Source organism: Corylus avellana, chromosome ca7 (assembly GCF_901000735.1).
Source record: "Corylus avellana chromosome ca7, CavTom2PMs-1.0".
In the NCBI taxonomy this organism is placed as follows: domain Eukaryota; kingdom Viridiplantae; phylum Streptophyta; class Magnoliopsida; order Fagales; family Betulaceae; genus Corylus; species Corylus avellana.
The window spans coordinates 10,932,404-10,947,524 of NC_081547.1; the positions used below are offsets into that span (position 1 = coordinate 10,932,404).

General features: G+C 34.4%; 1 protein-coding gene across 3 annotated transcripts; it reads right to left on the bottom strand.

The window, feature by feature from the left end:
• Positions 1–7,788: 7,788 nt before the first annotated feature.
• Positions 7,789–14,988, bottom strand: LOC132187700 (uncharacterized). 3 transcript variants are annotated; one of them, XM_059602097.1, is made up of 8 exons: positions 14,854–14,988; positions 13,915–14,227; positions 13,259–13,456; positions 12,715–12,987; positions 12,099–12,201; positions 11,777–11,895; positions 10,859–11,035; positions 7,789–8,964 (listed from the first exon to the last, which is right to left on the bottom strand). In XM_059602097.1, the coding sequence occupies exons 2-8, from the start codon at positions 14,212–14,214 to the stop codon at positions 8,131–8,133; spliced, it is 2,004 nt and encodes a 667-aa protein (XP_059458080.1). In that variant the 5' UTR covers positions 14,215–14,227; positions 14,854–14,988; the 3' UTR covers positions 7,789–8,130. The 3 variants fall into 3 exon arrangements, with proteins under 3 accessions (XP_059458080.1, XP_059458079.1, XP_059458081.1); XM_059602096.1 differs by lacking the exon at positions 14,854–14,988 and adding an exon at positions 14,786–14,832; XM_059602098.1 differs by lacking the exon at positions 14,854–14,988 and adding an exon at positions 14,533–14,556.
• Positions 14,989–15,121: the final 133 nt, after the last annotated feature.

Here is a 15,121-nt window from a genome sequence, read left to right on the forward strand (position 1 = left end):
GGCCTTGTATGTGTTATCTCTCTTTCTCCCACTTTCCTTCAACCTTCTCTTCTTCAGCCAAGAAAATCTCAGACATCAAAACCATTTCAAAAGAAACCTTCGCAACCCAAACAAGAACTTTCTCTTCAATGATCTCCCTAAGAACTCAAGATCATAACTCTCTCTTTCTTTTTTTTCTTTTTTTTTGTTTCTGGTTTTGGATAACTTTCAAAGAAACCCAAATCGAATATGAGCAAAACAAGGAGATTGCTTTTTGTTTCTCCTCCACAAAATCCTCCCACTCAACTATGAATCAAAGAAGCAATAGAGAGTTTTTAAGGGAGAGAGAAGCGCCTTCTACTTCTTCTGAGAGAGAACTTTTGGAGAGAGGAAGAGAGGAACCCAATTGAAGTTTTAAGGGGTGGACTACGGTATCATCCACGTCAGCAACATTTGCTGTCGATGAATTCTCGCCGTTGATTGTTGGATTGCCAGCTAAGCATTGTCTTGTTGCCACACTAATCTTAGCCGATATGTACTGTTTGAAGATTTTTTTTTTTTTTTTTTTTTTTTGGGGCTTATAAGCAATATGTGCGTACCACGTGTTGCGCACAAAATTTATAAGCTACACCTTAAAAAGTCTTCATAAATCAGGGTATATTTAATTAAAATTAATTCTTGTTTTGTTTGTACTTAAAAAATTTTAATCCCTACTAATTATGGCTTCAATGGCCTAATTATAATTAACCATGGTAAACAGTTTGCTTCTTCTTTTTCGGCCATTCAACTTCTTGAACAAATGTGGGAGGTAGATTTGAGTCTCTACTTAATATTGCCCTTAATTATGCTTTTATTTAACTATCTTGACTTGACATTGTCAATTTATTATTGATTTTTTTTTTCTCTTTTAACGGGGCTAAATTTAAAAGTTAGATTAACAATTTCACTGCCACTATAGTAAAATAACAATAGGATAGTGATACAGTAAAATCAAATTTCCGTGTAGAGTAATGTTATATACTAAATCCTCATCTCATCCTTATAACATTGGGTTGATGTCAAAGCGCCAAACCGCTCTTAAATTAGCCACTATTTCAAAAAAACAAAAAAAAAAATCACGAATAGAATGAGAGTGTTGTACACAACATTTCTTTTTAAAAAAAAATGTTATATATCACACAATTATCTCACTATGTTAATGTGATAATGCTAATCCACCATTTGATTAGTCATTCTTAATACTAGTGAGTCACTGAGTCCCATGTTTAAGTTCAAGTTCAAACAATAAGTATTTTTATGCCGATTCATGAAAAATTATGTTTATGGGTGGACATAGTTATGCACCAACCGTCAACCGCCTAGGTGGTTATGGTTAGGGATTTTAAGTTTTTTTTTTTTAAACCGCTAACTGCGTATATATAAACGTATACAAATCTAGAATCTTATGTAGTAGGGTATTATCGTATTACTATAGAAACAATATCGTTTTGCGTTTTTCTTTTAAAAAACGGTTAGCGGTTATTAGGGTTATTAACTACTAACCACCAGTTAAGTGATTAGCAGAGGCGGTTACTAATTTTACTAACCACCTAGGCGATTACGGTTAGTAATTTTAACCAATAACGGATAACCGTAACAACATTTTCACCCCTAACTATATTTATAATATTTTAGCATTAAAAATGGTACACACTCTCATTCTCACGCTTCTCATAAACATGCGTACCCCTCCGAGTTGGCTATGGTTCAATTTATAGTCAAGTGAGTGATAAAGAGGGAAAAGGGTCCAAAGGGAGGACCAGGTGGGTTATCATGGCATCCATTATTGAGGCTTGATGTTGCAAAGCAGTGCATCCTACGCAACTGCACTCTCCCCACCACCACCACCATCACCCCCACCCCCCCCTCCCTCCATTATTTCTTCAAGCACGACTCGTTGCCAATTCCTGAATCCTGATTGATCAGATTTGGAGATCAAAGATCGACCAGTCACAGTCAAATATATAATAATAATGATAATAAATTTGGTAAATAAATTAAGAAAAAAAAAAAAAAAAAAAAAGGAATGGACCAAGAGGTGGCAAGGCAAAATGAAGAGGGAGAGAAATAATTGCACATATCGATTATGAAAGGAACGTGCACTAATTAAACCAGAGCTTGCCAGAATGCAGAAGAAGACAACCCACCCGTAAATTCCTCCTATGTATCTTCCCCCTCCCATTAAATGATACAATTAATTTCGACATCACAAAAACATGCCTGCATATGTTGCTCTCACTTTAGAGTATGGCCTTTTATTGAATCGTGGAAACCTGTGCAACCAATTCACATGCCAGTCATCCCATAAATTCACACTCATCATGCATGTGCCAAGTGGGGGCATACATGTATGTGTGTTTCTAGCTATGAATTGCGAGCATGCAGGAAAAATGTTGTTTTCTACTAGATACTTTGAACATCATGGGATATCGTTCTTCTTATCTTATGCCTAGCATATCAATCCCTAAAAATAAAGACCTTTCTTTTTTTTTTTGTCATTTCAAAATTATTATTGATTTTTAATTTAATGGTAATTTTAAGAGGACACAAATGAGACATAGGTTTTCTTTTTAACATTACTCCTACACATATATTAGTCCCCAAAATGTTAAATTTCGCCATTTTTATCTTAGAAAAAGTACCAAATGGAGCGTTAGTTTGAGAAGGTATTCCCTTAATTTGTACCAAAAACATCAAAAAAAAAAAACCCTTATCACTTTTTTTTTTTTTTTACCAAAAAAAAAAAAAGTTGACCCATATAGCGTCTTCATCGCACCCACCGTCACATGTGTTTTTTTTTTAAAAAAAAGGCTATTTGTCTTTTTGGAAATTTTTAGGGCATTTTTGTCATTTTTCCAAATAAAAAGGACGTCTGTTACAAATTTTTAATAATTTGAAAGAGACGTCAATTCAAGAAAGACATTGTAAAATAGGTATTAGTTTGACGAAATATGTATACTTTTCTGTAAATAATTTAAACATATGAATCTTGTTATACCTAACATATGTTCACATTAATCCCCAAAATATTAAATCTCTTATATTTTCTTTCCTTTAGATTATCAACAGGTATGGTGATCGTGGTGTAATGAATTAGTGGGGACGCGCTTAGTTGAGGTCAACCAATTAGCCAACTTGCATTCATACAAAACAAAACAAAATAAAAGTGTAGAGGGTCACGTGGCGATTAATTAAAAATAAATGTGACATGGCATTATGATTGGGGCCAACGTGTCACACGTTGTTTTCTGTAATAATTTAAATTAAGCAAATTGGGTCGGAAATAATTATTAGTTTATTTGGGGGATTGAGGTTTTTGATGTCAATGATTGCGTGCGTCCGTTGTAAAAAAAACCAAGTGGTTTTCAATGCTTCAAAGGGATTTCTTGTTGATATTGTTGGAAATTTTCTTTTGTTTTTTTCTTCATTTCTTTCGCCTTTCTTTGTCTTCCGCCTACATTCTAGAGGAGGAGGGATTGATAGCTACCGACCGCTTATAATATAATAAATCCAAACAAGAATGACACGTGGCTTTTTTCTTTTTTCTCCAGTAACTTCTTTTACGGATCAAAATCTTTAAAATTTTTTTAAAAATTTCAGTTTTTGAAATTTTAGATCTATGTCTTTTATTTTTCATCTAAGAGTTATTATAATTTATTATTTTATTGGTAGTGGAATATGTGACAGAACAATGACCATTGAATAAAAAATAAACTGCATAAATTTAAAATTTTAAAAACTGAAATTCTCCTAAGAATTTCAGTAGATTCAGATGTCCTTTTACAAAAAGTATAAGAGGTAAAGCGTGGGTTTTATTTTTGTTTTTGTTTTTGTTTTTGTTTGGTAAAATGGGCCAAGTCTAGAAAATGCATGTGATTTGTTTTGAAGTCTAGAAAACGACGTTTGTTGTTTATTTAGGCAGACAGGTGTCGCAATAATTTGGAAGACAATTTGCGCTAGGTTTGGGTTATGCTTTAATGTAACATATTCAATTAAACATGTTAACTCTAATTTGTTAATTTTGTTTTAGGGTAAAGTCCACTTAATCCTCTCTAACTATCACTCCAATGATAATCTATCTCTCAAATTATCAATTACGATAATTTACTTCTCAAACTACAAAAACAATAATAATGTACCCCCAATACTAATAAAATAACTAAATTATCCCTATAAAATTTTCAATAAGACAAAAATACTTTTAAAATTTTGAAAAAAATGAATAAATTTTAGTATTTTTATTTTAGTGGTAATTTTGTCATTTTGTTAAAATTAGGGGTACATTGTTATTGTTTTGGTAGTTTGAAGGGTAAATTGTCGTAATTAATAGTTTAGGAATAAATTGTCATTGGAGTAGTAGTTTGAGGGAATTAAGTGAACTTTACCTTTTGTTTTGAGTTCACAAATTGTATAAAAGATTATTAAAATTTTAATATTTATGTGTGAATTTAAAATTGTATCCAAATATAAATATAAAATAATTTTAATTTAATTTTATAACAAATTAATAATAAAAAAATGTCGTCAGTCCTACTAGATCCCAAAAGCATTTAATGAGGAGCATCAGTAGCCATCGAGAATGGAAGACACAGTTAGGTACCGATTTAACTCTCGAAAAGACAAAATATAAATAAATAAATAAATAAAACTCCCATAACCCATGATTGAGACTGTCTGACCACTCAAACAAAAAAAATAAAAATAAAAAAAGAGAGCAAGTGTGTCCCTAAATTTATCATCTTGATGCATTTCGAAAATCCGTTGTTGATTTATGTTGTTATTTTCATGATTTTCTTTTATATTTTCCAATTTGTTTTTATTTCCAAAATAAATATAATTTATTTTTAATTAAGATGGTACATACTTAAAGCGAGGAATAAAAAAAGAAATACAAAGTTAGAATGATCATTTGGAAGCTGGATAATGCTAAAAGTTTTTTTATTTTATATATATATATATATATATATATATATATATATAATTATTTTACATTGCCGATGTGTCAGTTCAGAACAAATTTTGATTTTTTTTTTTTTTTTTTTTGTTAACAATGACTAATATAAAATTTAGTTGAAACTATCACATTAGCGATGTGTCAGTTCTGAACAATTTTTGATTTTTTTTTTTTTTTTGTTAACAATGACTAATATAAAAGTTAGTTGAAACTATCATATTAGCGATAAAATAATTATAAGATAAAAATTGAATTTTTCATACAAGTTAGTTGAGACTGTCTCATACACGTGATTCTTTTCTCTAGTATGAGAAATGCTGGATATTATTATTATACCCAACAATAAGTTGTTTTCTTTTCCAGCAGCATTAAGTATTTTATTTAATGAAAAAGTACAATTCTTTAATTTAACTATTGTTTTTTCACTACACACTCTAACAAATTCTCTATTTCATTCTTCACTTGCTTTAAAATATTATTTCTCATTCTTTTTTTATTATATTATTGCCAACACTTAATTAAAAGAAAAAACAAACACATATATAGAAATCATTCATAAAAATAAAAATAAACATATATGAGGAGCATTCATCTCACGTGCAAGTACTAATTCTTAAAATTAATAACATAAATAAATTTTTTCATCCAACTGCAATTAATTTGTTTCTATCTGTGTTTCCATGCATTCAATTTTTTCATCCAACTGCAATCATTGAAAATATTTTTTAATCACTTGGGACTGCTGGCCAAATATATTCTGATCAAGAGAGAGAAAATAAAAAAATGTGTAGAATAAGATACACATACATCTTATTTAAGACAGCTGGTGTATATATATATATATATTTCGTAAATTTGAAGTTGTCATAAATGAAGAAAATATATTAATGATGTGTGCTCCAGAGAGGATCCATGGAGTGGTTATTTAATAAATGAGATCAATCAAATGAAAAGTAAATGCTCATAAATAAATAAATAAAAGAAACTAAATTTGATGTTACGTTTTGGTAACTGTCATTATCACATATACTTAACATAGGACATTCTAGCTCTTTTTTTTTTTTTTTTTTAATTAATATCTGCAAGAGACATTTATAAAATTACTAAAATTAAGTTAAGAGTTTGCCCTTCCAAATCAAGATTGTATTGGTTAAATTATAGTTAAATTCATTGTGAATATATAGTATAACAAATTGGCTTAGAAATTGACTTATTATATAAACCAGTAGCATAATCATTATTTACTAACTAAACCGGTATTTTTTTAGTTAGATTGATATTAAATTTAGTAGTCGTGTCAAAAATTATGAACCTTAAATCCTTTCATGGCAATCAAACATCAATCTTATGACTTATTGGGCACAACACATTAGGACCACTGATGTCATTCAAACAAGACTTGCAAAAGATCGCTTTTTCAATCAATACTCAACAACTACCGTGATTGAACAAATTATAATGCTCTTAAAGCAACATTTGCAGTGAGGTTTCCATTCTGCCACTCAAGCACATATAGATGTGTGGTATAGAAACTTCAACACTAAATATAAGGTCTCATTTGGTATGTAGAATAGACTCCTAAAATGAAATGATTATTTCTGTAGAACAATCATTCTTTTGTTTGGTTGCATACCATTTTTAAGAATAGCTACTCTAATAGAATACATATATATTCATGTATTACACAAATACACTTATGGGTGGCCAGCTACTAATTCTTATTTATATGATAATAGGATTTTTGCTAATGTTCTTTCTCCGTGAATCAAACTTGTTCTTGAACTTTTACGTTTGAATACCTATTTCACCTTGCATTGTGACCTAGTGAGGTGAAGCATTTTTTTTTTATTTTTTATTTTAGATGAATAGAGGTATGCATTCGAGGAATTGCTTGGTTTGAATTTCTTTCAAACTTGCTTGTCTGACGTGACAATTGTTGATTGAATATGACGCGGAGAGGATCCGGTTCCATTGAATTATATGGTGAATCATGTTATGTGCACATGTAAGAAGAAAACTTTATGGGGTAGGAACTCACCTTTTTGCGAGACTCTAGTTAAGTCATGGGAGGAACAATTTTCTTTGGGGGCTTGGGTGGTTCTGCCATGGCGGACCAAAGAATTTTTTTTTTTTAAAAAAAAAATATATTATGATTATTTGATTTCATTATATATATATCGTGTAGTTTAATAATTTTGGCATAATTCATTTTTTTTCTTCTTAATAATAACTATTCTTTTTTTTTTTAATAAAATAATTATTCTGCATACCAAAAGAGCCTCGAATCTTGCTTCGTAGGAAAAACTTTGAAAAGGAGAATAATTCTAATCTGGATGATTAGGAATCTTTACTTTTTACTTGTGGGCTTGCTTTCTGACCCATCATCTAGTCATCTACAGAGCTTTTCAGATTGCAATTTGCAACAACACGAAATAAGTATTACCAGTTGTGTATACTGACGCCTTCATATCACCCTGAAATAATGCTAATAATAATAATAATAATAATTAGCAGGTCCAAATCATGACCTAAAAAGTACACATTCCTCGAGCAGCCACTCAAATTATTATCAAGCACAGCAGCAGCACAAGTGGGTCGACCGTTTTCAGAAAACATTTCATTAAAATTAGTGCAGGGATTTATATCAACGTCTTTGTACGCAGCTGACAACTAAATCCTAGGAACCTCTACAAGGCGATAACTATGATGACGACAAAGCAACCAACACGCTATCCCAAACAAGGCACAACCAAAAAAAAAGAGAACAATAGATACAATCATCAAAACGAAAGTTGCACAAGTAGGTAAATTCACAATGACAGACACAAAATCAACTCAATCAATCAATTGAGAACAAAAGAATGAATTTGACCTCAAAATTCTACTAAATTACACAACTACGATTTTGGTTATACTGTATACATCCCTGGGATGACCTTCCAACATCATTTCCAGAGAAGCCAAAATTGAGTTCGTCCATTTTGTTCCTAGGTTTCAGCAGTTAGGGCATCAAACTGGTGCCTCCCCCATCATAAGCCTTCCCCATTGCAGCAAAGCAATGGACTGATCTTTCTAGGTACCCTGGCTTCAAAATCAATGGGGTAAACAACCAGAATTTTGTGCTTATTAACAACTATTGGTTGAAAGAATCCCTTTTCCTATAAAACTACCTCTCCAGTTTTATGGTCATTAAGGCCTTCTTCCTCCTCAAAATCTTTTATTAGTCTTTCAATTTGCCTTCTATAGACCGGCATGAAATGATCACTAACCATGGTTTGTGACAACCGCAGTTTACTGTACAGTGATCTAGGAGTGAGAAAAATCCCGACCTTAGTCTCTTCTGTATGGCCATTCTCTGAGCCACTGGTGGTAGGGCTACTATCACTTTCACTCTCTGCAACATCACAGGGAAGGGTAACAATATGCATAATCTTCCCTGGAGGGTAGAATCTGTGTACTTCATTTATTTCTCGTGTAGAGCTCTCTGGCTGGTCCTCACTTACCTCTGCAATGGCTGCTGCCTCCTCTTCTCTTATTTCCTTCGCCACATCAGCCTCCTCGCCATCCGTCCTATCATAAAGCCCTTGCTCAAGTTGCTGCCATAATTCAACTTCGGTCATGCGGTCTTCATGACTATTATGGCTAATGAGATCTTCTACACCATTGAGATCAGCAACCCCGTCAACATTTGGACCTATTTCATCAGAATAACATTCCATTTCTGGAGTCCATTCCATTCCTACAGATGAAGATACAGCAACTTCAATGGTTTCAATTGCAGTTGTGGTTGCAGTGTTCTGGGAGGATGACAGAAGATCGTCAGAAGCTTCTATATTGGTAGCAGAAGATTCGGGAAAACTTCCCTCCTCTTTTGAGGTTGCACGAGCAGCTGTGGCCCGATGACGGGGACCCATGCATGACCAAGAAGACAAGCGAAGACCAGGGCGTGTCCATGCTGCGTGAGCCATGCTCTGAGCTGTCTTCATCACAACCTGTACACGCCAGAAATGCAATATACTGGTTAAATGGAATCTTGTATCAAACTTAAACAAATCAAGTAAACTTTGGGTACTCTTGACACAGTAGATAAATCAACCACCAATTATAAAAGAAACAATGACCAGGTCAATAAACTCTGGGTACTCTTGACAAAGTAGATAAATCAACCGCCAATTATAAAAGAAACAACGACCAGGTCAAGAACTGTTTTAGCCAAGTTAATTGTCGCATGACCATTAGTATCTCAGCACTTACCAAGGTGATGCCTAACTTACAAAAAGGCCCAATACATCAGATCAGGCAGGAGAGCAAGGGAGAAAAGATCAACTAATGGCTACTTATTTGAACATTTATGTCCTTGTCCTCACTAAGAACAACAAAAAGAACAAGAAAACCAAGATAACTAATCACCAAAGGAAGAACAAATGCAGTTATCCAAATATACAAAGAATTGAAGAATAAATACTTAATCTCCCCCAATGTCTTCTCCCGACCCACAAAACTTATATCATTCATTTCCCTTCATAAACACCACAAAAGGCACAAATACATCATCTTCTACACAGCAACACTCCAAGTGTTGAGTGTTGCTAGCAATCCACTAATAAGCATACAAGTCGATTACTCTTTTAGGCATATCCCAATACATCCCAAATCAGCTGAAGAAAACATTCTATATGGCACAAGCAACCTCACAATGAAAAAGAAAATGGACTACAGACTCTCCATTCTTTTTACACATACATCACCTATTGACCACAATGACATGCCGCTTCCAAAGAATGTCCATGGTAAAAACCTTTCCTAGGGCCACCAACCAAGAAAAAAGGCCACTCTCAAATGAGCATTAGTCCACCAAACAGTCTTCCAAGAAAAATGAGAGCCAACATTACTACCCATGACTCTGTAGAAGGATTTAACATCAAACAACCCTCTTTTAAAGCGATCCACCACAACTTGTCTTCAACTTCCCGTCTCAATCTAACTAATTACAACGCCCTGAAGAACAAGGCAAAAACATCCACCTCCCAAACATGATCCGCTCTAGCAAAGTTCACATTCCACTCAATGGAACCAACAGAGATCACCAAGTGAGACGCAACAAAAGCATCCTTTCGCAAGCAACACTATATAAATTGGAAAGGCTTCCTTAAGGGCCATATCCCTACACCACAGATGTTGCCAAAAGAAACTAATCTTAGAGCCATCTCTTATTTCAAATCTGGTATAACTTGAAAACTTCTCCCAACCCTCCTAATATTCTTCCATATCCCCACCCCATACGCCCCAAGAGGCTCATCAGAACACCACCCACCCTATGAACTACCAAATTTAGAGTACATCACCACTATCCACCAAGCCTCTCTCTCCTTCCCATAGCGCCCAAGCCATTTTCCTAGTAGAGCACAACTGAAGGTCCGCAAGAACACCACCCACCCTATGAACTACCAAATTTAGAGTACATCAACACTATCCGCCAAGCCTCTCTCTCCTTCCCATAGCGCCCAAGCCATTTTCCTAGTAGAGCACAACTGAAGCTCCGCAAATTCCAAACCCCAACCCTCCCTCCGAGATAGGCGAACAAACCTTATATAACAGCTTACTAGGTGATATTTATATTCTCTGCCTAGCCCACCCAATAAAAATCACGTTGAAGCTTCTCAATACAATTTGCAACACTTGCAAGAAGAGGAAGGAAGGACATGAAGTATGCAAGCAAATTGGAAAGTATGCTCTTAACCCTTCCACCCTTGGACAAATACATCATTTTCCAACTAGCCAACTAACGTTCTATCTTCTCAAATACATCTTCGCAAGCATACACAGGTTGACAGAAGAGGGAGAAGTACACAGGGAAATTGATTGCTATAAAAGAATGGAGTTTACCTGTGTACCGTTGGATACTGGACGCAAAATTGCTCCGGCTCCAGCAACTTTTGCTCTAGCACTAGCAATAGATGGAAGACGAGAACCCAGTGCTGAAGCAGAACGATAGACAGTACTGAGAATTCTTGTATGCTCAATTTGATTCCTCAGATCATTTAGCCAAGCAGAGGCCGTCACCTGTAAAAGGAAATATTTTTGAAATATATATACATAAACATGAAGCATGTAGTTGACAATATGAAATATGACCAAACAACCGAAAGCATACATAATATATCAACAAGTGACACTTACAAATATATAATAGAGACACATGCATATATATATATAGAGAGAGAGAGAGAGAGAGTCAAAGAGAAAGATATCAACAAGTAACAACAGTTTCAAGCATATTAATCTTGTCAAGTAGCACGTAGCCAGACCACCCAAGCCCTGCTGTAGTTTGTGTGAATGTGGATGAGACTTGGATAGAATTTACACGGTGTCATAATCATTTCAAGTGAATAGATAAAATGAAGAGCAAGATAAGTTAGGTTCAGAAAGAGCTACATGGTAGACTTTTAGTTTTTGGATTTTGCTTCATTGTGATATTCTTTTTTGATAAGTTGCTTCATTGTGATATTCTAACCATCATGAGGCAAGAAATCAAGAACGAAGTAGAAATGTATGGAGATTCCAACATACTCAATAAACAGCCTTTATTGGCACAAGCACTGCTACAAGTAGAGTTTAAATTTGTCCTCTACAATTAAAAAGTCCAAGTAATATCACCCTAGTCCCAAACTATTCCATATGACCATCATCAGAATAATATATAAATGCCAATAAGATATGGGAAATCTACCAACAAATCTTCAAATCTCAACTTCTTAAAGGCAAGAAAATATCTGAACAAATTACAGAGCTCAAGAATAGAACCTCAGCACGCAAGTCATCCACCGAAGCAGCTGAGAATGTAGGCACCAAGTCAGCTCCATTTATAACAGAAGTAATAAAAGCATTGCCTGATTCTGCCAATTCCAATGTCATACAAGCAGCTGCATGTAATATATACTTGGTCAGTGCTCTAGGTATGCTAATAAATCAACATACACATTTAGAAAATCTCATTTAACAAACACCATAAAAATATAACACAGGACACGGCAAACATTGTTATAAGTGGGATACAAAGAGAGATCAGAACCTGAAGTTGTTGAAGTAAAATAATATCAGAAAATGGTGTATAGCACCCACAAACCTGGAGCAAAAGTAACACAGATCGTTGTCGAAAATTCTTTCTGCTCTCGCAGTATATATGTCAGAAGTGCTGCAGTGCCTCCACCTAAAGAGTGCCCTACGATCTGTCAGAATCCAAATGAATACATTTCGTAAATATATTTAAAAACTTAATCGTTACAGGAAAAAATCCACAAAAAGAGAAACTTTACGAATTTACTTTTTAACGCTTCTAATTTCATGCAGGTACTTGGAACTATTCAAACTTTAGGAGCATAAATACTAAACTGATATAGGTAGCAGGAGCAGAATAAGAGGAAGAAAAAACACCACTAATTCAACAACCAATTTATGGAGCCTCGTATACACATTGTACAGAAAATGTACGATAGATGGAAAAGTTACTATGATTAAACAGGAATATTTGGAGCTAAAAATTTTCGAATGAAACCATATTTTATTTCCGGAAGCTACATTAACACATAACAACATTGACTCCTTTGATAGAAATGGAAAGGAGAACGCAAAACTGTTTCATGAACCAATAGCTAAATTAAGCATTTTAGTGTATCTTGTGGCAATGCCCACTAAACAATTTAGAGTAGAAGCATTAGAATAACTACACATCACGGCTTTACCTTAATTTTATAACCAGGATATTGGCCAAGTGCTTTAATAAGACAAGGAGTAGCGAGCTTCGCAATCCATCTAGCAGCTGCAACCATCCCGCAATGCGCATAACCTAAAACCAAATTGCTGACTCCTCCCTCATGCACAACACTGTGATGGAATGGTACAACAGCTCCAGTCGCAGCAGTCAGAGTATCCTTAATACTATGTGTCCCACGAATCAATAAGAGAAAACATTCTGCACGGTGGTCAACTAGAATTGTAAAAGCTGGCTTTAAAATCTGCAGAACAAAAGAAATAAGATAATTCAGACCACCAACGTAAGCAGCATATATCATGCTTAAAAGTTGTAAAAAAGTAAATACTGCCATATCACGGTCGATCTAGCACATAAAAACAATTCGTCCATCCCAAAAACACCCACTGTATTCCATGCTAAAGTGTCGGTGACTATTTAGGTCAATTTGCTTCCCGCCAAAAAAAATAAATAAATAACAGAAGAAGAAGAAAAGGTCGCAAGTATACCAGAATTCAATTTCAAACATGACTTACTCCTGCTTTGGGTTCCTGAAGAAGAACATTCTCTTTGGAATAGCCAGTCTCCTCTAAAAACAAAGGAAATGGCTTTTTTGAAAAATGCCAACATAGGGTCAACAAGTTTAAGAGGTATCTGAGTTCAGCAGTTATATCTGGTCCTTTGAGCAATAAACTGTCTTTACCACCAAATACACTGCCAACATGCAAGTTTCCCTGCAAAGTCGTGAAACAGTCAGAAGCTTGGCCAGATACACAAGTGTCACTGGCAACATTCTATTCAAAGCCATTTTGCCATAAAGAAGGCCATTGTTCCTTATAAACATGACAAGAACTTATTTGGTTACCTTGTAACCCATAAAAAAATTAATAATAATACTACTAAAAGAAAAGTCTTTTACATCACATATTCAGTGCATAATGTCAGCAAATATCAGTGCCTGTCTATATAAACCAACAAAGAAACAGCAATTTGACCTGGACTCATGTTTATATATGTGTGAAAATCCTTTGCATTAAAATTTCAGTACATATTCAAAAACGAATTCCAGCTATCTATTAAGTATATTATGCGAACTAAACTATTCCTTAATGATGCACAGAAAACACATAATTATTTTGTGTGTACCACATTTCAAGTAAAGTAAAGCAACTAAAGCCATCAAGCATCTTACCTGCCTCTTTAGAAGAAAGCTGATCCCAAATGCCAAATCCCCAATGGGCCACTTCCCCAGAGTCTCAGAGTAAGTAAACCTAAGAGTCTCCGACAATGTCGAAATTGTGTCTAACCATGTCGCTGGGGCTTGAATTAGTCTATGCGAAACACGTTCATTAACCAAAGGAGCATGATCAGGCGCATCGCTATCATTTCCATCATCATCCCCATGAGACCTTCTCGATTGTAATTTTTGATTCAAAGTGTAGTACAAAAGAGCAGCTGCACCGGCTGCTGTGGCCATAGTTGCAGTTGCCATGACTATACGATCCCTAAAACAATTAAAAAATGTATTAAACGAGATAATGAAGTCAGTCAAATCAAATTTTCCAAAACTGTACTCAATGTCCAATTCCTAATTTAAACCAATAGGTATTTTATATGAAGCCCTTCAACTTCAATTCATTCTTCAATGACTTACAAACCCAAAATTCTAAACCGTATGTAATGTCTGGAAATGCAATAGTTCCATACATAGAGGGAAAAAAAAAAAAAATCACTTTTATCAAAATCTAATTCTCTGCTTGGTTGCCGAAAAAACTCGGGAAGAAAAGACGAATAAAATGGAATTCTGTACCTTAATTTTAAGATAGTTTTGATTTTCGAGATAATAAAAACCTATAAATTTGTGAGAGCACGCACATTTCAGGGGCTCCTCCTTTCCAACATATTCTCAGCAACCAAACAGAACTGTAGGAAAAAAATCGATTCGATCTCCAACGAGAAAAAAAAACACACAAACCTTTGACATCCCAAACACAATTCACGGCATAAAAAAACAGAAAGAAATCTTAAAAAAATGATCGAATCGAAGGCAAAGAATTGGAAACCTGAAAGGCATGGCCAAGGGTCGAACACAGAAACCCTAAAAATCTGAAAGAGAATTAAGGAGACAAACCTTAAAAGCTTTTGATTTTCGAAGTATTTTGAATTTTTTATCTTCGTCGCTAAGGCATCAAAAGAGCATATGTCCCCCTCTCTCTCTCTCTCTCGATGTGAGATTACCCTTTTCCTTCTTTCTTTCTTTCTTTTTTTCTTCGGGGTTAAAATGATTTCGAAAGAAGAAAAACGCATACTCCTGCCTTTTATATTGGTAGACACGTGGCGGTCGGATAAGGATACGCTGTTGCAACCGACCGAAACTGAAACCGGTTGAGGTTTGTCAA